At 42.6% G+C, this 24791-nt stretch overlaps 1 protein-coding gene across 2 annotated transcripts in view; it reads left to right on the top strand.

The window, feature by feature from the left end:
• Positions 1-21749, top strand: part of LOC127000640 (cell division cycle protein 23 homolog) — a 28966-nt gene extending 7217 nt beyond the window's left edge. Inside the window, exons 3-13 of one of the 2 annotated variants that reach the window (XM_050864582.1) lie at positions 1119-1231; positions 4788-4875; positions 8701-8893; positions 9573-9750; positions 12634-12813; positions 12932-13096; positions 13790-13884; positions 14192-14343; positions 14779-14968; positions 15774-15842; positions 20625-21749. In XM_050864582.1, coding sequence (XP_050720539.1) covers positions 1119-1231; positions 4788-4875; positions 8701-8893; positions 9573-9750; positions 12634-12813; positions 12932-13096; positions 13790-13884; positions 14192-14343; positions 14779-14968; positions 15774-15842; positions 20625-20732 — 1531 coding nt within the window. In that variant the 3' untranslated portion in view covers positions 20733-21749. Of the gene's footprint in view, positions 1-1118; positions 1232-4787; positions 4876-8700; positions 8894-9572; positions 9751-12633; positions 12814-12931; positions 13097-13789; positions 13885-14191; positions 14344-14778; positions 14969-15773; positions 15843-20621 lie in introns of both variants that reach the window. The other variant, XM_050864581.1, reaches the window with a different exon arrangement.
• Positions 21750-24791: the final 3042 nt, after the last annotated feature.

The following is a 24791-nucleotide window of genomic DNA, read 5'->3' as shown; positions in this document are numbered from 1 at the left end:
CACCCGTTTCTCTTGATCAGGTCAGGTTTTTGTGCTAGGTTGATTTTTAAAAAATCCGATCTTATAACTAAATTGATTACATTTTTGTGACATTTTTGGTTGACTTTTGTTAATATTTCTCATCCGAAATAGGTTTTTAAACCTTTCACGCACCAAAAGTTAAATAAGTTTCTCTTTCCACTGCAACATCCGTCTGGGGCTCCCTAGGGGGCCTTGCGGAATGGCTTGACCGAACGTCGAAAATTTTATCGATTTCACCCACGAGTATTCTTTTTTCCTGGCATTATTATATATCGTTGGTTTTGGAAGAGATTATTCTACCTTATGAAAGAAAAAAATCAAGAAATGCAAATAAATAGCGAAGTTTACTGACTCTGAAAAAACACTTGGGTACTTGGTGAACCCGGACTGTTGTCCCAATAAAAAGTTCACCATCTTCAGGTCAACACAAATCAAGCACTCATGCTGATCATAATGAATTTTATCCAGCACGTACTTCACCGCTTCATACTTCTCCTTCAGTGTAGTCGAGTGAGCGAGGGGTACAGAGGCAAACTCGTTGCCATTGTGCAGCAGAACACATTTCAGCAATCGTTTGCTGCTCTCAGTGAACAGTCTCCAATCATTGGGTTGGTACTGTGGCACTCCAAGCTTGTGCAGAAGCTGTGCAATATCTGTACAGTACACCAAGTCCTTCTCTTCAGAGAAAAACGGAGGTACTCTTGATGTCTGTTGCGGTAGAAGGTGATGCGAGCACTGTTAGAGAGGAATTTTCTTTCCTTCAATCTGGATGCCAACAGTTCGGCAGAGGACTTTGACAAGCCGAGATCGTGAACTAGATCATTTAGCTCCTTTTAGGAATAAGGATGTGGAGCATCATCGTCAAGAACCACTTCTTCTTCCAGTGTTATGATTACATAAGAAGTAATCATGAATTGTAATTACATTTACTGTTTTGGGATGTGTGCTTTTGATCATGTGGCTTTACACTTCATATTAAATAATCAAAACTAGCTTTAATGCAAAAACTGTTTTGTGGTGTTGGTGGTGGTTTGTACGTATATTCTCTCATTCATTGGTGCTAATCTTACTCCTCTGTTTCGTGGTGGTGGTGACAGGTGTTCCTACTTCACCAAGCACAGCACCACATCACTGGGCCGCTTCCTGCACCTGTACTCAACCTACCTGTCGGGCGAGAAGAAGAAGAACGATGACATTGTGGATACGCTCGGTGAGTCTGGCTGAAGGTTTAGTGGCCCTTGTTCTTAAACATGTCGGACTCCCACTACGACTTTTCCAAAGCTGCAGAGGAGATTAACTGGGTTTTCATGGGTGATTTTCTGGTTCAAGGTGAAGAAGTCGCTTAAAATTATCACAAGGATCTCAAAATAGTCCATGGTCCATATTCTTAAACTTATCAGACTCCCACTACGACTATTTTCCAAGGCTGCAGTGAAGATTTTTTTTCTTCTTTTTTTTACACCAGAGGACACGGCTGAAGGGCAATAAAAAGAGTACAAAAAAAAAGCCTGCTACTCGCCGCTCCCACAAAAGTAAAAAGTAAAGAATAGCCAAAAGAGAGGTCAATTTTAGGTGGAGAGGTGTCTTGATACACTCTTCTTGAAAGAGGTCAAGTCATATGCAGGAGGAAATATAGATGAAGGAAGGGTTTTCCAGAGTTTACCAGTGAAGGGGATGAAAGAATGGAGATGCTGGTTAACTCTTGCATAAGGGGTTTGGACAGTATAGGGATGAGCATGAGTAGAAGGTCGTGTGCAGCGGGGCCGTGGGAGGGGGGGACGTATGCAGTCACATCAAACTATCAGGTGCAGAAGTCACATCAAACTATCAGGTGCAGAAGTCACATAAAACTATCAGGTGCAGAAGTCACATAAAACTATCAGGTGCAGAAGTCACATAAAACTATCAGGTGCAGAAGTCACACAAAACTATCAGGTGCAGAAGTCACATAAAACTATCAGGTGCAGAAGTCACATAAAACTATCAGGTGCAGAAGTCACATAAAACTATCAGGTGCAGAAGTCACATAAAACTATCAGGTGCAGAAGTCACACAAAACTATCAGGTGCGGAAGTCACATAAAACTATCAGGTGCAGAAGTCACATAAAACTATCAGGTGCAGAAGTCACACAAAACTATCAGGTGCAGAAGTCACATAAAACTATCACAAGGATCACAAAACGGTCCATGAAAACCCCAGCTACTTCTACAAGAGGCTAAGGAGGCTGTGGGTGTAGTATGCTGTATTTAGTGAGGAAGAAGTGCTTGACATAGAGACTGTTCTTGGCTATTGGAACTGTGTTAGAAGTGTTGGGTTGTGTGGGTGTGCTGTATTTAGAGAGAAAGAAGTGCTTGCCATAGAGACTGTTCCTGGCTATTGGAAGTGTGTTAGAAGTGTTGGGTTGTGTGGGTGTGCTGTATTTAGTGAGGAAGAAGTGCTTGCCATAGAGACTGTTCCTGGCTATTGGAAGTGTGTTAGAAGTATTGGGTTGTGTGGGTGTGCTGTATTTAGAGAGAAAGAAGTGCTTGACATAGAGACTGTTCTTGGCTATTGGAAGTGTGTTAGAAGTATTGGGTTGTGTGGGTGTGCTGTATTTAGAGAGAAAGAAGTGCTTGACATAGAGACTGTTCCTGGCTATTGGAAGTGTGTTAGAAGTGTTGGGTTGTGTGGGTGTGCTGTATTTAGAGAGAAAGAAGTGCTTGACATAGAGACTGTTCCTGGCTATTGGAAGTGTGTTAGAAGTGTTGGGTTGTGTGGGTGTGCTGTATTTAGAGAGAAAGAAGTGCTTGACATAGAGACTGTTCCTGGGTATTGGAAGTGTGTTAGAAGTGTTGGGTTGTGTGGGTGTGCTGTATTTAGTGAGGAAGAAGTGCTTGACATAGAGACTGTTCCTGGCTATTGGAAGTGTGTTAGAAGTGTTGGGTTGTGTGGGTGTGCTGTATTTAGTGAGGAAGAAGTGCTTGACATAGAGACTGTTCCTGGCTATTGGAAGTGTGTTAGAAGTGTTGGGTTGTGTGGGTGTGCTGTATTTAGTGAGGAAGAAGTGCTTGACATAGAGACTGTTCCTGGCTATTGGAACTGTGTTAGAAGTGCTGGGTTGTGTGGGTGTGCTGTATTTAGTGAGGAAGAAGTGCTTGAAATAGAGACTGTTCCTGGGTATTGGAAGTGTGTTAGAAGTGTTGGGTTGTGTGGGTGTGCTGTATTTAGTGAGGAAGAAGTGCTTGACATAGAGACTGTTCCTGGGTATTGGAACTGTGTTAGAAGTGTTGGGTTGGGTGGGTGTGCTGTATTTAGAGAGAAAGAAGTGCTTGACATAGAGACTGTTCCTGGCTATTGGAAGTGTGTTAGAAGTGTTGGGTTGGGTGGGTGTGCTGTATTTAGAGAGAAAGAAGTGCTTGACATAAAGATTAGTGTTTATTAGGAGTACAAGTCTAAGGTAAGGAGGTAAAAAGAAGATACAGTAATTAACACGGAGCTCTCCAAGACGTAGAAGAAAAAAAGTAAAAAAAAGAGGGATAAAAAGGACATAAGGGAAGGAGGTTAAAAAAAAAAAAAAAGATATAGAAGAGGAAAAGTAAAAAAAATAAAGATAAAAAGGGATACAGGGAAAGGGAGGAGAGGGGGAGGGAGGTGGGGAGGGGAATGGGTATATTTACCTGCAGATATAGTAATTAAGAAAGAAAGAAAAGTGTTTGTGGTAGAGACAGTGTTCTGGGTTATTTGAAGTGTGGTAACCCGTCTTCTGCGATTGGCGCGGATTTGGCCTTCACTGGTAGCCTGGTAACATAGCATAGGTAACATATATCAGTCTTTCTCTGCCTCTGTGGTGGATAGTGGAGTGTTTCCCATGTGGTATTGGTATGCTGGATATCCCTTCACTGGTAGCCTGGTAACATAGCGTTCCAAGTCTTTCTCTGCCTCTGTGGTGGATAGTGGAGTGTTTCCCATGTGGTATTGGTATGCTGGATATCCCTTCACTGGTAGCCTGGTAACATAGCGTTCCAAGTCTTTCTCTGCCTCTGTGGTGGATAGTGGAGTGTTTCCCATGTGGTATTGGTATGCTGGATATCCCTTCACTGGTAGCCTGGTAACATAATAGTCCCAGGTCTTTCTCTGTCTTTGTGGTGGATAGTGCAGTGTTTCCCATGTGGTATAGGTATGCTGGATATCCCTTCACTGGTAGCCTGGTAACATAATACTCCCAGGTCTTTCTCTGCCTCTGTGGTGGATAGTGGAGTGTTTCCCATGTGGTATTGGTGTGCTGGATATCCCTTCACTGGTAGCTTGGTAACATAATACTCCCAGGTCTTTCTCTGCCTCTGTGGTGGATAGTGGAGTGTTTCCCATATGGTATTGGTATGCTGGATATCCCTTCACTGGTAGCCTGGTAACATAATACTCCCAGGTCTTTCTCTGTCTCTGTGGTGGATAGTGGAGTGTTTCCCATGTGGTATTGGTGTGCTGGATATCCCCTCCCAAGGTGTATGACTTTACATTTTTCTTCATTGAATTGTAGCAGCCACTTTTTGATCTATTTCTGTACCTTGGTGATGTCTTCTGGTAGGAAATCTGCAGTCAAGGGGTTAAGGCAAAGAAGTGTGTGTTAGAGGTCTCTGGTGTAGCATGAAGAAGTTGAGTCAAAGGGTTAGGTTAGGTTAGGTTAGGTTAGGATAGGATAGGTTAGGTTAGGATCGGATAGGTTAGGTTAGATTAGCTTAGATTAGGAGTAATCCTTAAAACTAACCGCCACACCTGCCCCCACAGTGGCTAACGAGCAACACAAGGGCGGCTACCTGAAGGTGCTACACACGGAGCTGTCCAAGATGTACAACCTCACCCAAAACCCCTGCAGGTAAATAAGTCCCCACCCCCCACCCCACCCCTTTTCTTTCCCTTTCTCTATATCCTTATCTTTCTTTTTTTTTTACTTTTCTTCTTTGTCTTCTTTTTACCTCCTTCCCTTTTCCTATATCATTTTTATCTTTTTTTTTATATTCCTTTTACCTCCTTCCCTTTCTTTATCTTTTTACCCCTTTCCCTTCCCTGTATCCCTTTTTGTCTTGCTTTTGTTTTTCTTCTTCCTTATCTTCTTTTTACCTCCTTTCCTTTTCTTATATCCTTTTTTATTTTTTTTATTTTTCTTCTTTATTTTCTTCTTTTTACCTCCTTTCCTTTCCATATATTCTTACTTATCTTGTAGTGTGGCGACTATGCCTGATGAACGAACCTCCCATAACCCACTTAGCCAGTGGGGTACCTCTTTGGCCGACTCGGTAGGGAGTGGCTCTCTCATCACGCTGGTCACGGGTTCAATCCCAGCCCAGGCAGCCGGCGCATACCCTCTCCTGGTATTGATTAATTTCTCGTGTGTTGTTTCGATACATGCAGAGGTCGTGTTGGGAAATAGATAGAAAAATAAGCTCCTGGGGCATAACAATCTTTCTTTCCAACCTCCTTCCCTTTCCCTCTCTTCTTTTTTATCTTTTTTATCAACTATTAATTTTTGCTTCCTCTACACCATGAGTTCAATTCTCTCTTGGCAATCACAGTTGACACACACACACACACACACACACACACACACACACACACACACACAATCTACCTCACCTCTGTCTGTCTGTGTGTTTGTTTGTTTGTGTGGGTATCTTTATTCATGCTATTCTACCTCTCAACCTGCCTTTGATTAATGTCTGTGTGGGTGCTACTTTAGTATGCAGTCTACTGCAGTATTTGTAGTCTACCCCAGTATGCACCAAGTGTGGTGCTACTGTAGCATTCGGTCTACCGGTCTGACCTGTTTCCCAAGACCTCATCTGATGTTGTACTGTTACAGGTAACTCTCGATTTACGTGAGTATTGTGTCCTTGAAGAGGTCGCGTAAATCAAAAATAATGTAAATCAAACGAGGTAGGTTTCTATTAAAAAGTAAATATTCACTTCATTCAGTGGAGAGAGAGAGGAGAGAGAGAGAGGAGAGAGAGAGAGAGAGAGAGAGAGAGAGAGAGAGAGAGAGAGAGAGAGAGAGAGAGAATATCCATATCACCAAGATATCCACTCAGGCACTCAGTCTCAGCCTCACTCGTGTGAGGAAGAAATGAGGGACACCATGAGCGACTGGCTAGTATTGGTACCAGTACTGAGCAGCCTGGTACCGGTACCTTACCGTATAGCTGGTACTGTTAGTACTGGGGCCTGCCCACCCCTATTGCTGAGTAGCGTGGCAGCGTGGGTACTGTATTGTTGCTCAAGTGGCGCGCAGGAAGAACTGAGCTCAGCTGTGTGGCCGCGGCGCCGTGTGAGTCCAGTTGCGTGAGACATCTGGTGGCCACTCCATAAAATATCGCGTATAAGTGTAAAAAACGTGTAAATTAAACATTTATTTGGATTTTAGACCCCGCGTTATTTAAAATACGTGTGAACCAAACTCGCCTAAATTGAGAATTACCTGTACCTGTGCTTCTCACCTGACACCTGAAAGACCTGACCTGTCTCCAGAGACCTTAGCTTGACCAGAGTAATGACCTGACCACAGTCAGGTCATTACTTCATGTCACCTGAGTGTCCTGACCGGTCTATATTAAAGGACAATCAACAAACACCTTAATCATTATCCTCCTTGCATTAAAGGCGATAGCATCAGCTCAACTCATTCTGCGAACAGTTACTGCAGTGCTGTTAAAAGACTTCTACAGATGTGTCATTTTCACGGAGGAAACAACAGTTTCATTTCTACGAGGAAACCATCTTCTGGACACATCACAAGCAGCAGACCCATGTCATCGATGTGGTAGTGTCATGCAAGAAAAACTAAAGCGTAACAAAGGTGCAGCATTGTTGTATGATTATGTATTTTCAACTTTGATATGCTATTTAGCATTTTTTATAGCTTGTTTTTCATTATTCTGCAGTATAGGGTTCCTGTAGTGAGATAGACTGCACACTGAATTGTAAATACAGTAAACCCTCGATATAATGGACCGGCTTATAATGGATTGCTGATATAATGGACAAGGTCAGATGGTCAGAAATCCACGGGGACCGCCGGAATTTTTTTTTTAACCAAACGCGCCCAGTAACTACAAAAGCGTCTGCTAGCCATCTCGCCCTCCTTCTTCATCTGCTGTCCCATCCTTGGGTTACTCTAGTCTTTTTCAGCCCATTTGATGAAATATTTTCCTTCTTGTGGTTCCCATTAAAATGAATATCGTATTTACACCACAAGAAAATCTCATGCATCAATCCAAGACATAAATGCAATGAAAAATAGGCACGTGTTTGTGAGTGTTGGTACTGACACAGCTTAAGGGGTCGCCCGTTAGGTAGGTTAGGTTTGGTTAGATTAAATTTATTCGGCATGCGGTGTGGGGCAGTGGAAATACACTGTTGTTGTTCAAAGATTGCTCCCTCCCTATAGTGGGGAGCACGGGCCTTTGCCAATGGCAGTCCGTAGCACGGTGCCAACAGACCGGCTCTATCGGCTGACGAGAGCCCAGCTGACCAAGTCGGTCTGTCGACGAGGACTGGCGTGTTTCTAGAAATACAATGGAACTGCAGCACAAGACGGGACAGGGCGATGGCGGGGGCGGTGCACTACGTGGGCCGGTGTTGCAAGAAATACCTCCTTGCAGAAATTTGACGTTCTGCTGTACACCACGCATGTGCATTGGGGGAATACACAGCAGGAAAACATTAATTTGCCTGGTTTTGTTTTAGCTTGTCCACTTGTGATCTTTGTGAGCGGTAAGTGAAACGTAGGAACAGCAAGTGAGTTGAACCTCTTTCTGTGAGCTATTTTGCGGCTGTGGCAGCGGGTGTACAACAGGCATTGAAAAGTCAATCATTTAATGATTTGTTACAGAAACAATTAGCAGATTATTTCATAACACACAGAAAACTATACCCCTCCCTCCCCCCAAAAAAAAGAACAGTTTTGTCTGCCAGTGCAAGATAGGCACTCTTGTAAAATTTACACACGTAACAGTACGGCCCCACTGCTGCTTCAGTGCCTCGCGCTCCGTCGCCAAGTGTGCAGTGCTGTTATACAGACAATGTGCAGGCAACATACACGATGAAAGAATATTTATCAACATTTATTAGATTCGTCAGTATTATTATACATATTTTTAAATTTCTGCCGCTTATAACGGACTTTTGGCATTAATGAACTAAGTTAACCCCAATTATTCCGTTATATTGAGGGTTTACTGTATAGTGGTAGACCACACGCTAAAGTAGAAATGGCCGGGTAGACAGCATACTAAAGTAGCACCTCTGGGTGTCTGTCTGTATATCTGTTTTTTTTTTTTTTTTTTTTTTTACAGCAAAGGAGACAGTTCAAGGGCACACAAAAAGCAAACATTAATAAAAAAAAAGCCCGCTACTCACTGCTTGTGTGTGTCTGTCCCTCTGATGTCCCCTTCCCTCTAGTAATTCTCCTGAAGGGGATGACCATGGCAGAAGACTCTCCACTTCACTCCTCATACATATTTTCAAAGCACACACACACACTCCCACCTTGCTCCTTCACCTTACTTACATTGGAATTCTAGAATGATATTTTGTTCTGCTTCTATACTGTTTAATCTTATTCATTTTACACTATAACTTCCAAAGAAATATACAATGCAGACTGATGTATTATTGACTCTGTATTTTCTCTTCGTGTGTGTCGTAGAGATGACGGTGGTGGTGGTGATGGCAGCGGCGGCACCATGGACGCGTGGCTGCTTTGGGTGTATGGCGTGGTGTTGAAGCGTCTGGACCTGACTCAGCAGGCCGTGGAGGTGCTGAGCGAGGCGGTGCACCAACAGCCGCTCCACTGGGGGGCCTGGCTGGAGCTGGCGGCACTCATCACTGACAGGGAGATGGTGGGTGTTGGGCTGGGCAGGGGAGGAGGGCTTGGGTTCATGTCCCCTTGCCCTTTCACTTTCCCTTCTAGCTAGCATCTCTTGACTCCTACTAGCAACTTACTACCTATGCTTATGGAGTCATGTCTTGCTGAGTTTCATTTGTCAAGTACAGTTTTGAATTCTTTTGTTTGTTTATTATTATTATTGGACAAACTCTGGCCAGGCTGTTCCAGTGTTCAATATCCTCATGTGGGGGCACTGTATTTTATAATTTCTTTGAAGTGAGTAGTCTTCTTCAACTTTATTTCATGTCCTCTGTCTCATACAAACAAGTTAACAACTCTCATGTTCTCTGTCTCATACAGACAAGTTATCAACTTTCATGTCCTCTGCCTCATACAAACAGATCTAACAACTCTCATGTCCTCTGTTTCATACAAACATCTAACAACTTTCATGTCCTCTGTCTCATACAAACAGATCTAACAACTCTCATGTCCTCTGTCTCATACAAACATCTAACAACTTTCATGTCCTCTGTCTCATACAAACAGATCTTACAACTCTCATGTCCTCTGTTTCATACAAAGATCTATCACTCTGTCCACAACATTAGCTTCAACACTGCAGTCCTGTCAACTCTTTGTACTCTTATGGATGGCAGCCCCAACTTTTCTTGCCTTCATTCCCTCCACAGCTGGGCACACTGAAGCTGCCTGACCACTGGATGCGTCGCCTCTTCCTGGCACACACCTACCTGGAGCTGCAGCTGAATGACGAGGCGCTGGAGATATACACGAGTCTGCAGGACGCTGGGCTGGCCAACTCCACCTACATCATGGCGCAGGTTGCCATCACACACCACAACCAACGGGGTGAGTGCTGTCTGGTGGTTGGTGGTGGTGTGGGTGTTGACATGGGTTGTCTTTACCTAGTTTGTGGTATACAGACCCTGAGGGATATCTGTGTGGTGCCACCTCAATAACTTTAATTGTCTGGTCTCTCCTTAAACTGTTTGACATCTTCCCTTAATGTGTGTGTGACTCAGGGATGGAGTGTTCGTATTCGAATACCGTATCTCCTGCCACATAAGATTCACTTTTTAAAAAAAAAAGAAGAGTAAAAAAATCACCCATCTTATACCCCGATGGTTAGGTTTTGGGAGGCCTAGGGATTATTGTTACTGGTACGAAACCAACGCCCAAAACACTTCCGTTGGACGCATTAGTTCCCAGATTTTGTGGTGTATAACGTGCACCTTTCTCATTCATAAAATGCCAAAAAGTTACCCCTGAGCGGTATACGCTGAAGGTACAAATTTTGATTGCTTTAAATAATGAATATAGTATGATGCAATAGAAAGGGAAAGTGTGAATAAGCAGAAGATAGGAGGGAGGACTTGTGATGCGAAAAAAAACATGCAGGTCACAAGAAAACGCAACACACGTGGGAGCCGACGTGTGTTGTGAACACTAAACACAATTCCGCCGTGATGTGCCAGTCATCAGTGTGCAGGGTACCTTGGCGGTGATGCTTAAAGCAGCTATTACACGGGAACAGTATTGGTGGAGCAGGGTGCTGCCTGACGTGACTGCTTGGCGACCGTGGGGCGGACTTGGGCAGATTAGTCTGGAGCTATTTCTGCTGTGCAATGGCCCGGTCAGCTGACGTTTTTTGTGATACATGTTCGAAAGAACGGATATCTGTGGATTTTTTTTTTCAGCAGAGGAGTCAGTTCAAGGGCATAAAAAAAGGAAACGAATGTGAAAAAAAAGCCCGTTACTCACTGCTCCTAAAAAGAGTTAGAGGAGTGGCTGAGAGATAGGTCAATTTCGGGAGGAGAGGTGTCCTGATACCCTCCTCTTGAAAGAGTTCAAGTTGTAGGCAGGAGGAAACACAGATGAAGGAAGATTGTTCCAGAGTTTACCAGCATGAGGGATGAAAGAGTGAAGGTGCTGGTTAACTCTTGAGTAAGGGATTTGGACAGTAAAGGGATGAGCTTGAATAGAAAGTCGTGTGTGGCAAGGCCGCGGGAGGGGGGGAGGCATGCAGTTAGCAAGTTCAGAAGAGCAGTCAGCATGAAAATATCGATAAAAGATAGAGAGGCAACTTGGCGGCGAAATTTAAGAGTTAGAGACTATCAGTAAGAGGAGGAGAGCTGATGAGACGATGAGCCTTAGCCTCCACTCTGTCCAAGAGAGCTGTGTGAGTGGAGCCCCCCCACGCGTGACATGCATACTCCATACAAGGGCGGACAAGGCCCCTGTAAATATATAGCAGCTGTGTGGGGAAGAACTGGCGGAGATGGTACAAAACGCCAAACCTCGAGGAAGCTGATTTAGTAAGAGAAGAGATATGAAGTTTCCAGTTGAGATTTTGAGTTAAGGATAGACCGAGGATATTTAGCGTTGAAGAAGATGATAGCTGAGTGCTGTCAAAGAATAGGGGATAATTGTTTGGAAGATTGTGTCGAGTGGATAGGTGGATAAACTGTGTTTTTGAGGCGTTGAAGGACACCAGGTTCTTCTTGCCCCAGTCGTAAGTAATAGTAAAGTCTGAGGCTAAGCGTTCTGCTGCCTCCAGCCTGGAATCATTTAGTTCCTGTTGGGTGGGTCTTCTATTAAAAGAAGTTGAGTAATGCAGAGTAGAGTCATCGGCGTAAGAATGGATAGGACAGTTCGTTTTGGAAAGATCATCAATGAACAACAGAAAGAGAGTGAGAGATAGGACAGAACCCTGTGTAACACCACTATTAATAGGTTAGGTGGATAATTAAAGTATTTATTGTAAATGCATTTTTGTTTCTCATTGTAAAAATAACTGTTAAAACATAATTTCTGTCAAACATGATATGATTGACAGAAATTAATCAACATCTATTTTTACTTGAAAGTAGGTATATGGTCCCTGAAAGTCAAGATCAAGACCAAGATCCTTGTGTGATTAGTTCCTTCAGTAGCTCGGTGAAAGTTACCGCCTGGACACTGCACAGCGAGTGAATCTAAAAACCAACCCTTTTGTTTACCATTTCAAAGTCACAGCTGCTCGGGTTAAGAGCACTGTAACTCGTCAACCAACAATGGAACACTTTGAACATAGAGAAGGGCACAAAGCAACATACAGTACCATAGTCATAATTGTAAGTAAGGTGGCCAAATGTAATACTGCATAACATTATACATTAAGTTCAGGGGAAATGTGGAGTTTTTAATTTTTTTCGAAATATATCTTGCCAAATTATGGGTGCGTCTTAGATGGCAGGAAATATGGTACATTCGAACACTGTATTTGGATGTATCCATATTCTAATAATAATTGATAGAAGTCAAAGTAGTCTCATTCGTATTTGAATACAAGGGAAAAGCATTTGTATTCAGTGAATAATCTGATGAATACTTCAAAATTTATTATCATAAATAACAGCCATTGTCCCTTACAACTCGTCTCCTGGGCAGATGTGTAATGGTCATGTATAGACAGTATAGTACAGGTTCATGAGCTCATTTTGCTGTTGCTTTACTGTAGAACAGTGTTGTACCCAGTTATGCCTAGAAGGTATTTTTCAGTGAAAAGTTTTCGTGAGTACTCGCAAAAAGTATTTGTATTTGTATTCAATTCAATATCATTTCAGTGTATTCAAATTCATATTCGTATTTGTTGGAATTTGAAATATTCATATTCTTATACACAATTCTTGTATTCATTCCATCCCTCCTCTCCCCACACCACCTCCACTACAACCTCCCACCCCTGTACAGACGTGGACCAGGCTGTGACGATCTTCAAGGAGCTGGAGGCGGTGGACCCTTACCGCCTCGATAACCTGGACACCTACTCCAACCTGCTCTACGTGAAGGAGATGCGCGTGGAGCTGTCCTACCTGGCCCATCGTGTGGTGCAGGTGGACAAATACAGAGTGGAGACCTGCTGTGTTATAGGTGTGTGTGTGTGTAGAGAGAATGTATGTCCTCTCCCTTCCATGCCTAACATCTTACTTGTCTCTCCAAACTCCTTATCTTCCTATCATTTTTACCGTACTTTATTTTCCTTCCCCAGGTAACTACTACAGCCTGAGGTCACAGCACGAGAAGGCGGTTCAATACTTCCAGCGAGCCCTGCGCCTCAACCCTCACTACTTGGCTGCCTGGACGCTCATGGGCCACGAGTACATGGAGATGAAGAACACCAACGCCGCCATACAGTGCTACCGCCAGGCCATTGGTGTGTGTGGAGTTGTATGCTTTGTGTTGTGTGTGGTTGTGTGTAGTACCGTTATGCCATTGGTTTGTGTGTTTTAAGGTAAGGGAGGATGGTGGGTGGGTAGGAGTTTGATTTGTGTGATGGGGAATGGGTGGGCAGTCTCTGTAGCAAGTCACATTTGTTATTAGCTTCTCCACCAACTGACACAAGCTTTCATTCAGGGCTGTGGAGTCAGAGTCGCTTACTTTTGGCATTAGTCGAAGTCGGTAAAAATATCTCCAACCCCTTTATGATAATTATGTGTGATGTTGTGTGGCTGGGCGTGGCGTGGTGTGCTGTGTTACCAGATTGTCGTGCTTAGCCTCTTGTGTTTTCCGATTTCCCACCCAAAAACTGTCTCCTTCACTCCAATAACTACATTTATTTATAGTTACCGTTGAAAGGTTTAATTATTAGTGTCTTTTTGCTATAGTTAAGCGTCTAAAAACAGTAAATACAATGGTGGATACGATAATCTGGCAATGCTGGTGGTGTGGCGGGGTTTGATTTGTCTACCACTGTACTGCAGAAGAGGGGGAGGGGGTGGAGTTGGAGTCAGAGTCACAGCTTTAAAATTTCCAGGAGCCAATTTTTCTTTATATCCGACTCCACACTCCTGCTTTTGATTTGGTAGCTTGATAGACGACAGAGTAATGAGTCGTCCCTTCCCCACAGAGGTGAACAGAAGGGACTACCGGGCATGGTATGGCCTGGGACAGACTTATGAGATCCTCAAGCTGCCTGCCTACTGCCTCTACTACTTCAAGCAGGCGAGTAACACGAGGGGGGACTCTTGGCCGTGATTTATAGTTCATTTGTATTTACCTATTAATTTATTTTGATTTATTCCTTGGATTTACAAATGTGGAACCCTTAAGACAAATTTACATCAATTAATAGCATACTAAATCACTGTGCTGTATGATATGTTTTGGAATGAAGAAAAATGAAGTGCAATGCAATGTGCCTCCCATCACTTACACGGGACACGTTTTACCAGTCTACTGTATTAATAACCGGAACACCCACACATGATCCTCTCCCTAACCTTGTACTCTCCCTCCTGCCCCCTCCCAGGCCCAGAAGCTGCGTCCCAATGACTCCCGCATGCTGGTGGCCCTCGGGGAAAGTTACGAAAAGCTGGAGAAGACGGAGGAGGCCAAGAAGTGCTTCCTGAAGGCTCACAGTGTTGGCGACATTGAAGGCATTGCACTGCTCAGACTGGCAAAGTGAGTGGAGGGTAGGGTGGGAGTATATATTACTGTCTGTCTTTCTCTTTCACTATTTAATACAGGCTCTTTGTCTTATGTTTACATATGTAAGTCCTTTCATTTTTATATCCCCCCTCAATTTCTATATTTCTGCATCCTCCCCAATCTCTATGTTAACCCATCTGCTGCGATTGGCACGGATTTGGCTTCTACTGGTAGCCTGGTAACATATACTCCCAGGTCTTTCTCTGCCTCTGTAGTGGAGTGTTTCCCATCTGGTATTTGTATGCTGGATATCCCCTCCCAAGGTGCATGGCTCTACATTTTTCATCATTGAATTGTAGCAGCCACTTTTTGTTCCATTCTTGTAGCCTGGTGATGTCTTCTTGTAGGAAATCCGTAGTCAAGGGGTTAAAATAGTACGTCATGTGACTTATAACCTTGTTCCCACAGGCTGTATAGTCGGCTGGCCGAGGGTGACCGGGCAGCCGTGCTGTTTGAACGTTACCTGCAGGAGACAGAGGAGGTGGGGCCCAGCGAGGACAGAGGGCAGGCCTACCTCTTCCTGGCCAACCACTGCCTCCAGAAGAACCTCTTTGACCTGGCCTATGAGTATGCCCAGAAGTGTACACTCTTCCCTGAGGTGAGAGTTGTTAATCTCTTGTTTGGCTCGCTTGTGTCATTTATAGTTTTTCACTTGTCTTATTAGTACAGTGAGAAGCATAAACTTCCTGGAGGTGAGACAGATCTTGGGTCACTTACTTGTCTCACTGGTTTAGCTTCATTGGTCTCATTTGTTGTCCCACTTCCTTTACCTCACTGCTCTCTTCCAGCCTGTTACTATAGTTGGACACAAATATGAAGTTAGTTTGGATTGGACTCGAACGTCTTCACAGTGCTGCCACATCACTCTCCTGCATATGTTATCTATATACAAATTATTTGAAATTGTGTATCAGATATTCTGTATACATTAACCAGGTAGCAGCGAGGATCGTGTTTCTTAATGGTTCCTCCAAACGAGAAAAATGAGAAAAAATCACCCCTCACACAAACTATTTCATAATATATATCAAAGCATTTATAATCAGATTATATATCTTCTATTTTTTGGGGTTTATATCATGGCACAAATTTGGCCCATCGCTGCTATGCAGTAAAGCCACAAATTTGGCCCGTCGCTGGTACCGGGTTGAATAAGAGTTGGCAGCACTGTGGCCAGGGAACTCCCCAAGCAGGCCCCTCCCAAGCTGACTTCATAACTGAGTTGGACTATCGTGTTTTTCTGCTTAAATTACAATAAATTAAATTGCAAGGATTGCTATGAATTATAAAACAAGGGTAGTGTACAATGTATTAGACAGAGGGATGAGTAAGCAGTGAGCACCAATGGAGTTAGAATTGTATTTGTAGATGTGACTTGTGACTCATGCTGATTCCATCCACAGACGCGAGAATCTGCCAAGACAATGCTGCGGGAGATTGCCAACCGAAGACAACACTCAGACCAGAACACAGTAAGTGATGGTAAAACACAGTTAGCAGAGTAAAGTAAAACACTTTATGTGTGTATATATATATATATATATATATATAGAGAGAGAGAGAGAGAGAGAGAGAGAGAGAGAGAGAGAGAGAGAGAGAGAGAGAGAGAGAGAGAGAGAGAGAGAGAGAGAGAGAGAGAGAGAGAGAGAGAGAGAGAGAGAGAGAGAGAGAGAGAGAGAGAGAGAGAGAGAGAGAGAGAGAGAGAGAGAGAGAGAGAGAGAGAGAGAGAGAGAGAGAGAGAGAGAGAGAGAGAGAGAGAGAGAGAGAGAGAGAGAGAGAGAGAGAGAGAGAGAGAGAGAGAGAGAGAGAGAGAGAGAGAGAGAGAGAGAGAGAGAGAGAGAGAGAGAGAGAGAGAGAGAGAGAGAGAGAGAGAGAGAGAGAGAGAGAGAGAGAGAGAGAGAGAGAGAGAGAGAGAGAGAGAGAGAGAGAGAGAGAGAGAGAGAGAGAGAGAGAGAGAGAGAGAGAGAGAGAGAGAGAGAGAGAGAGAGAGAGAGAGAGAGAGAGAGAGAGAGAGATATATATATATATATATATATATATATATATATATATATATATATATATATATATATATATATCAGGCATAATCCCTCACCTAAACTTACCATCATTTCCATGAATAACATAACATGCATTGAGTACAGTTATTTTGCCACTTGTGGCAGATTCCTGTGCTGTTGTGGCACCAGCATTAAAAGCTAATGAAACACATTGTTCTCAAGACTGTCCAAATGAAGTGTTCCTCAGGCACTTTAACAGTGTTTGTCAGGCCACTCCTGACTGACTGATGTCCCCTCATGGAGGTTCCCAGTCAACCAATCACACATGCTTTTGTACTACGTGTGTCTATATTATTTGCCTTGGCTCACTTCTTATACAAAATAGCCATAGTTGGCACCATTAGACTCAGCAGTGATTGTACAGCTCACATATGTTTGTCTAAGTTTGGTAAAACAAAATAAGATATCAGATTGGTATAACTGAAAGAACAGTTCTGAAATGCTTATACCATATTTAACATATCATTGACATTTGCAAGAGTAATTGAATCAGTTCTGAAACAACAGTTTCACTCCCAGCACCAGCAGGTAGCCAGCAGCCAACCACTGCATGTGTGCCCAGGTGCTTGCCACTCTGAAGGATTTTTGCCTATTTTGCAGCGCAGAACTTTTTTTTTTTAGTACGGATTCAATTACTCTTGCAAATGTCAGTGATCTGTAGAAAGTGGTATAAACATTTCAGAGATATTTCATCTATACTTGACTTTGTTTTTAACCCCTTCACTCCGGTGACACCGACGGCGTCACCGTCTGGAAAGAGTTAGTCCTCTTCTAAACCTCTTAAGAAGAAATGAAGGAGGATTAAGAGGAATTTAGAGGATTGAGAGGTTTAGAAGAGGATTAATCCTCTTCCATTTCCTCTTGACCCTTTCCATACTGAGACGCTGATGTCTGCATCACGGATGGAAAGGGTTAAGTAAATTTTGACAAACTTTGCGAGTTCTACCATCACTGCTGAGTAATGGAGCCAACTAAAACTGTCTACTTTGTACAAGAGGTGAGACAAGGCAAATAATATAGAAACATGTAGGATGAGAGCGTATTAGATTGATAGATCTCCATAAAAGAGAAAGAGGATTTCAGCTATTCAGGAGAAGTCTGAGGAATGCTTTGTTCGAACAGACTGCACATAGCTGCTTGGAGTGTTTTCTGGCAGCCATGCCATTACCCTGAGTATAAAATTCTAACATTTCTAGTTGCCCTTAGTCTTAGGAAGTATAGCTCACATTTAGAAGCACGAGGGTTTATGCTGTCCTTTGCTGGATGCTGGATTGCTATTATGCATGCACTATTTACACAAAGAAAGAAAAGTACAACACTCCACTGGCAAATGTGAGTGAGAATGAGATATTCCTCAGACTTCTGCCAGTCTAGTGTTATTATCTTAGCCTTGCCGCAGAAAATGTTTATTGCACTATTGAATAAATAGTCCCTGCATTATATAGCATGCCAGCATCCAGGAATGGACAGCATGAACCTTTGTGCTACTAATTGTGAGAATGAGATATTCCTCAGACTTCTGCCAGTCTAGTGTTATTATTTTGGCCTTGCCTCAGAAAGTGTTTATTGCACTATTGCATAAATAGTCCCTGCATTATAGCATGCCAGCATCCAGGAATGGACAGCATGAACCCTTGTGCTACTAAATGCGAGAGGAACTCAATAAGATATGAGACAACCACTTGAAGTGTTAGATTGTTATGAGCAGGGTGACAAAATGGCCAACATGAAACATTTGAAGCAGTGAACTATAAGTTTGTGCACCATAGCCGTGGGGGACAACTTTTACAAGACTATCTGCTGTCCTATGTCCATTCACTTTAGCTGGATCCCTTGCTCCTAAGCCAGGTATGAACACTGCTGATTGGCTGTTGGTGGGCAGGCTGTCTGACATGTCCACCGTCCAACACGCTCACAAATGTTCAGGAAATATTCATGTTGCTTTGCATTGGTCACCTTTTACACAAGGTAAGCAAATTTTGCTTACATCATTGAATGAAGCGGTGATTGTACAACTTTAGCACTATGTATTTTCAAAACTTGATAGGATGAAGAAGTAAAGTAATTATGGTGAAAGTAACATCTAATGTGTACACCACTTTACTATCAATATTTGAATATATTTTAGAACAAAATGTTTGTTCTCATATATAAAATCCTTCTGAAGGTACTATGTACAATTTAAGATAAGAGGGTTTTCTCATCATGGTTACCTTTTTACCCTGTTGAGTCTTGAAAATCACGTTTTAGTTGTGCAATCATTGCTTAATACAACAAAATTGGCTTCTATTGTGTAACAGATGAGCTAAGCAAAGAAATCAGAATACTTTCCGAATCTTTGTGATTGTATGAGCAACAGAGATAACAGACGCCCCCGGGGTGTCCACCAACAGACACTCAGTAGCATCCTTACCTACCTGGCTTGGGATCCAGCCTCTGCTGGGAGGAGCTGTGGCCTCTGAAATGTACTGGCCTGGGTCTCGAGTTGATGACATCACAAGAGTAGGCTGATTTTCAGGATTTCAGTGCATTGAAATGTTGTACTCTTCTCCAATATTAGCAAACTACCATTTGATATTTATAAAAACTGAGTTTACCACCTTATTCATGATACATTTTTGCATATTATAAGAATAAATTAATTACAGGAAGAGTACTCTTATATTAACCCTCTCGCGCATCATAAGTTTCAATAAGTTTTCTTTTCCATGCTCATTTCAAACGTCAGGTCTCTCGCTGGTCAAGGCAGATTTTTTTAGCGCGCCGAAAAATTTTCTTTCTCAGCTACTTTCTACCCCCAAACCTGCATTTATAATTATACATAATATATCAATGGCTTCCTTATTTGTTTGATTTTTTCATGAATCAATAAAGAAATAATGATAGTAATTCATAGGACCGTTTATGGACATGGAATAAAGTGCGCATAAACATTTTTTCTACTTAGGTCATATGCTAAAAACTTTGTGGATCAACTTTTCAATGTAGATGTATTTATAATAGCAGAATTTTATCAGGATTCGTATGGTTCCTTCAAATCTCCAATCGGACAATTATCACCATGAAATATTTGCGGAAAAGTAAAAATGTTGAAAAAAGTCCGTCTTTCATTTGCTTACGTAATTCACAAAATATAATACGCTACTGCCTGTAAAGAGAAAAGAATACAAATTATACCCAGTCAAATCACTGTATTGCACTATATAACACTATTATCACTGTTATGAGATGGGCGTGTGCAAGCCCACAGCAGCGAGATGTGCAAATTGACTGCTGAGTGACCGGAAACTGTCTTTGTTTTCTCAACCACACTCAAATCTGTGGACGCGGAGAGTGTTGCCAATTAGTTAATTTCGGAAAGGGTGAGGAAACACACCCTCAAACAAATAATTACGCCATTGGAGTGAATATAACTATTTAAAAGTAATATTTTTGTTCAAATGGACGCCGATGGCATCCCGGTGCACGAGAGGGTTAAAATATTGGAAGAAAAATGAAAGTGAATAGACAATTTGCCTCACTTTTGTTTCAGCTCGCTTGCATAAGTTTTCAGTCATAGTTTCGAAATGGGTATACTTTTCTGATTCATTTGGTTACATATGTAGCATGTTCTGATAGGGGAAGAACAGGTAATCAAAATTGCCAAGAAAGTAAAACTACTGCAAACTCTCCAATAAAGTCTTATCATTCCTTCAAGGTCTTGTGGCTAAGGCCTCATCCCTCCTGTCAGGAGTGATGTTCGCCTGTTGCAGCAGGTTTACTTTCTTGGCAATTTCGACTGCCTACATTTTTTCTCATCATGGTACATTTTACATATTGTACCAAATGAATTGGAAAAAATTACGAGTTTAACAAAACTACCAAGAAAATGCTTATTTACTATTTTATTTTAATATAAAAGTATCTTACTGTAATTAATTTATGCCTATGATATGCAGCAATGTATCACAGATGCAATGATAGGCTCAGTTTTCCGAAATATTTTCTGGTAGTTTGCTAATACTAGTTAAGAGTTTTAACATTCCAATATGCTGAAAACCTGAACATCTGCCTACTCTTGTGACATCAACTTCAGACCCGGGCCAGAATATTTCGGAGGCCACGGAGGGATCCAGCTTGAGTGAATGGACTTAATGATACATACTGACCCTTAAGCAGACCCAGTCGCAGCCTGATGCATGCCTTCCTCAGCAGGACGACTGTGGCAGCGTGCTGGTGAGCAGAGCAAGACCACGACCTCTTGGGGGAGACCGCTCAAACAACAGCAGATTACCTCCCCTCTCCCTTACCTATACCCCTTAGCCCCCCCCCTCTCTTTCCTACACCCCCTAGCCCCCCATCCACTCCTCTCTTACACCCTCTAGCCCCCCTCCTCTATCTACACCCCCTAACCCTCCCCTCCTCTATCTACCCTCCTACTTCTCCCCCTCTCTCAACATCACCTACTGCATCTCCCTTCGCCCCTTGGCTTCCTCACAACCAGCAAACACTACACACACACACACACACACGCACTCTCTCTCTCACCTGCCCTTCACCTTCCCTCTTCCTTTCCTTTTATACACTCCTCTCTCAACTTCACTCCCTCATTTTACCAGACCTGCCATCCCACCCTTTCTGACCAACCTGTTACCTCTCATCCACTCACTTTTATACATCTTATCTTTCTTTGCCTATGCTTACGGTACAGTCTCATTTGCCTACCTAAGTGATCATATCTCAGTTAACTAAGACAGGCACTACTTCATCTCCAAGACAAGTTTCTCCCTCCCCCAGCCCCTCCATCAACAACCTTTCATTCATCATTTCTACATCTTATCTCTTTCCCTACACTTCTGGCACAGTCTTATTTGCCTACCCAAGTGATCGTCTCTGTTACAGTTCGCTTAAGGCAGACTCTACTACATTCCCAAGATCAGTTCCTCTCTCTATCAAAAGCCCTTTCACTCATCACTTCTACACCTTGTCCTTCTTTGCCTACACTTATGGCACAGTCTCATCTGCCTACCCAAGTGATCATCTCTTTTAGTTAACTTAAGGCATATTCTACTACATCCCCAAGACAAGTTCCTCCCTCTCTCAGCCCCTCCGCTAAACCCCCTTTTCCTGTATTCACCATCAAGTACCAGTTCTTGGATCACATGCACTGACCAGCTAATTAATGAGCCTCAGCTTCTTCATTGGTACAAAAAAATGTAAAGAATTTATATTTTTACAGTTAGGAAATAATAGTGCCCTTGTAATTAATGCATCCCCATGTTTCTATTGTCAATAGTGTTTTGTGTAGCACCCTCAAATACACTACTTGTTAAGAATTTTTATCTGTGCATTATTTAACCTCATTTCTATTTGTTGTACTTAAGATGGGTGAAAATTCTACTTTAGATTGGTGAATATAATGCCATAACTACCTTGTAACAAGTGTGGACAAATATATCAATCACCTTTACTCTGAACTCCTGACTCAATGCCCCTTTCTGTGCAGACAGTTACATGGGAGAGGGAAAGAGAGGGGTGGGGGTGAAGTGACAGGGAGGAGGATAGGAGACTTGCTGCACAGAACGGGGCTACAAGTCACAAGATGAGTACAGTTGATCAGTAGCTCTGTCCACAATCATCTAAATAAGATTACTGAACAGCTACATATAAAGAGATACTAAGCAAGACTTAAGATTAGACGAGGAAAGGGTTAATGAAAAAGGATAATAATTATGCATTATTCAACATTTACTGAGTAGCCAGCTTGTCCATCAACCATCACCACCAACAGTCTTCGTCCCTGATGCCTCGTAACCAAGAACAACACTGAGATCACCAGTGCAGCCAACACAACACCGAGGCACCACGGACGGCACTATTGGGCCTCACACCCGGGATCTCTGGCCGTGGAGTCTGGCCATTCCATTCTTTGTGGCCAGACTTCACCGCCAGCCAACGCAGCGAGAACTGTAACTCCCACAGTGCACTCAAAACAAATACCAAGTGCCTTGTGGGTGTCAGGGCCCTCAAAGTGCCTCTAACCCATACACCTCTAAAAATAAACAATCACTTCTTAACCTGAACCTTTCTAAATAATAAACACAATTCTGACTCGTGCCACAGTAGTGTGGGGAGGGTCAGCTCTTTGGGGACGGACCTCACTCGCACTGGGCTCAAAAGGGTGTGTACAAGAACATCATGCTCCTCCCTGTGCGAGTGAGTGCCGTTACCCTGTGTCTGTAAACTTTTAACCTTTAAGCAATGGACTGGACAATCAAGCAAACACAAGCCACCCACACCCACTTATACCCACTTATTTCACCACCAACTGGCTACTTGCTAAACGTTTTCTGGGTCTGATATGAAGTTTATTTTGGGGTGTGTGCGATAATTTGTATCCACCATTCCGACTAATACTCCCGTCAAGAAAAAAACTGCCCTAGTGGTGAAACAAAAAACTCCTACTATCAAAAGTTCACAAAACTAAACTTCAACTTGATTTTCATACCTCAACTCCATTTTCCAGAGCATGTTTCCCCCTGGTGTACTAAGAGGAATGCTGGTTATGAACTGTCACACACACCTTCCCTATGCAAGTGACAAGACAAGATACTACAAACACATGAAGATGATGTTAATTAGTCAAAAGAGATTCCTTGCCAACCAGGGTGTTATTTTCATTACTTTCTTTTCCCACTACGGCAGAGCACAACCTCAGAACACCGACAGCAATGCGCACTAATATCACCTTTCAGAGCTCCTAGTCCTGCACCTTTTTTTTTGCGTTTTCTTCTAATAACTTATACAGCAAACGGGATACTACGTTAAGTTGATGAGCCTACATGCATCTCCACAGCCTTTCGTCTCACTTGTACAATTGCAGACAGGAACACAGATCCACCTCACTCTGAACTTGTGTGCAGCTCCTTTCTATGTGGCATGTTCTCTCCACTCTTTATAGTTTCCACAGCCCCTTCTCTCCTCAACCCCTGTACCCACCCTTCACTCTCTTGAAAGCTCATTCCCCACTCCCATTCTCTAATTTCCTCCTCCTCCACTCTTCTGTCCCACTACCTTCTCTTTCCTCATTAATTTTCTTTCTCTTACCCTGCATTCCATCCCCATTCCCCTCTTTCCCTTACTCTCCATTCTCCTCCTTTGCCAATTCTTCCACCATTTCCCTCATCCTTCATTATTTTCTCTCCCTTCTCCCCTGCATTCATCCCTCACTCCCCTTTCTCTCTTACACAATACCAAGTCACAAGTTTAGAGTAAGGCAGATCTGCACGCTATGGAATCTTAGTTCACTACCTTACAGTAACGTTGTCTTGAGGAGCGCCAACAGTATAAAAATATAAACATACGCCATGCTGCGGTGTTCTGAGGTGATTCTCCCTATAGGTTCCGATATACATTCTACGACAACTTATTCCCCCCCCCTCTTGTGCAGTCATCTTAGTCATCACCAAGCAATCCCTGATGATTTGAAAAGGTGTTTAGTCTCCTCTTCGTCTTGTTTTGCTTTGCTATTGGGATCAAGGAGGTTTGGGACACACTTTATGGGTTTAGTGTCTGCCAATTTGTACATGTCATTCCAGTTTACATCATATCAGGAGAAAAAAAGTGTCCTGGAAGTTTAACCGAAGCATGAAAAATTAAATATCGTCAAAAGAAATGTTTCATAATTTAAACTTTATTTTCCCAATATTTCAGCTTTATTCCTTGGCTAAATTTTCCCAGGTAGCTTTTTCCTGATATGAGTTAAGTGGAATGATATGTGTGAGTCAGCGGACAGCCTCTACAAGGAAGGAGATCTATGTAAAACTACTTCTTGCATTGAACTTCATCCTGAAAAGTTACAATTAATTCTGGCTTTAGGCTCAGAGATTTTAAGCTACTGATTATGTCTATGGATAATTAGAACAGTATAAAAGTTTTTTTGCCACTGCATTTTGCTTTTTTCAATCTTTTTGATAAACTGTTGATTCTGTCAAAGTCCAGCCTCCATCAGTTTAAATTAGTGGAAACAATAACAGATTTCTTTAAGTAGGGAATGTTTGCCAGCTCGTACACAACTTTCCAGTATGTACTCTTGTCAGATATGAAACTAATATATTGTACTCAGGGCAGGTGGAGCCACGAAGTCCATAACATGTGCCTTCTACATGTAAACAAGGATACTGGAAAACTGAGCTGAGTCATAAATATTAACTATTGTCAAACAATCTTCTTGATAATTGATTTTCATATCTCAGCTCAAATCTCCAAAGCTTTTTCTTTCTGAATATTTATTGGAATGGTGCATACGAGTCAGCAAACAGACCCTGAGTGTGAGCAAACTAAGGGAACTTAAGGCAAATCAGCAACATGGCAGAAAATTTG

The sequence above is a fragment of the Eriocheir sinensis genome, chromosome 19 (genome assembly GCF_024679095.1).
Source record: "Eriocheir sinensis breed Jianghai 21 chromosome 19, ASM2467909v1, whole genome shotgun sequence".
Classification (NCBI taxonomy): domain Eukaryota; kingdom Metazoa; phylum Arthropoda; class Malacostraca; order Decapoda; family Varunidae; genus Eriocheir; species Eriocheir sinensis.
This window is presented reverse-complemented; position numbering and strand designations above follow the sequence as displayed.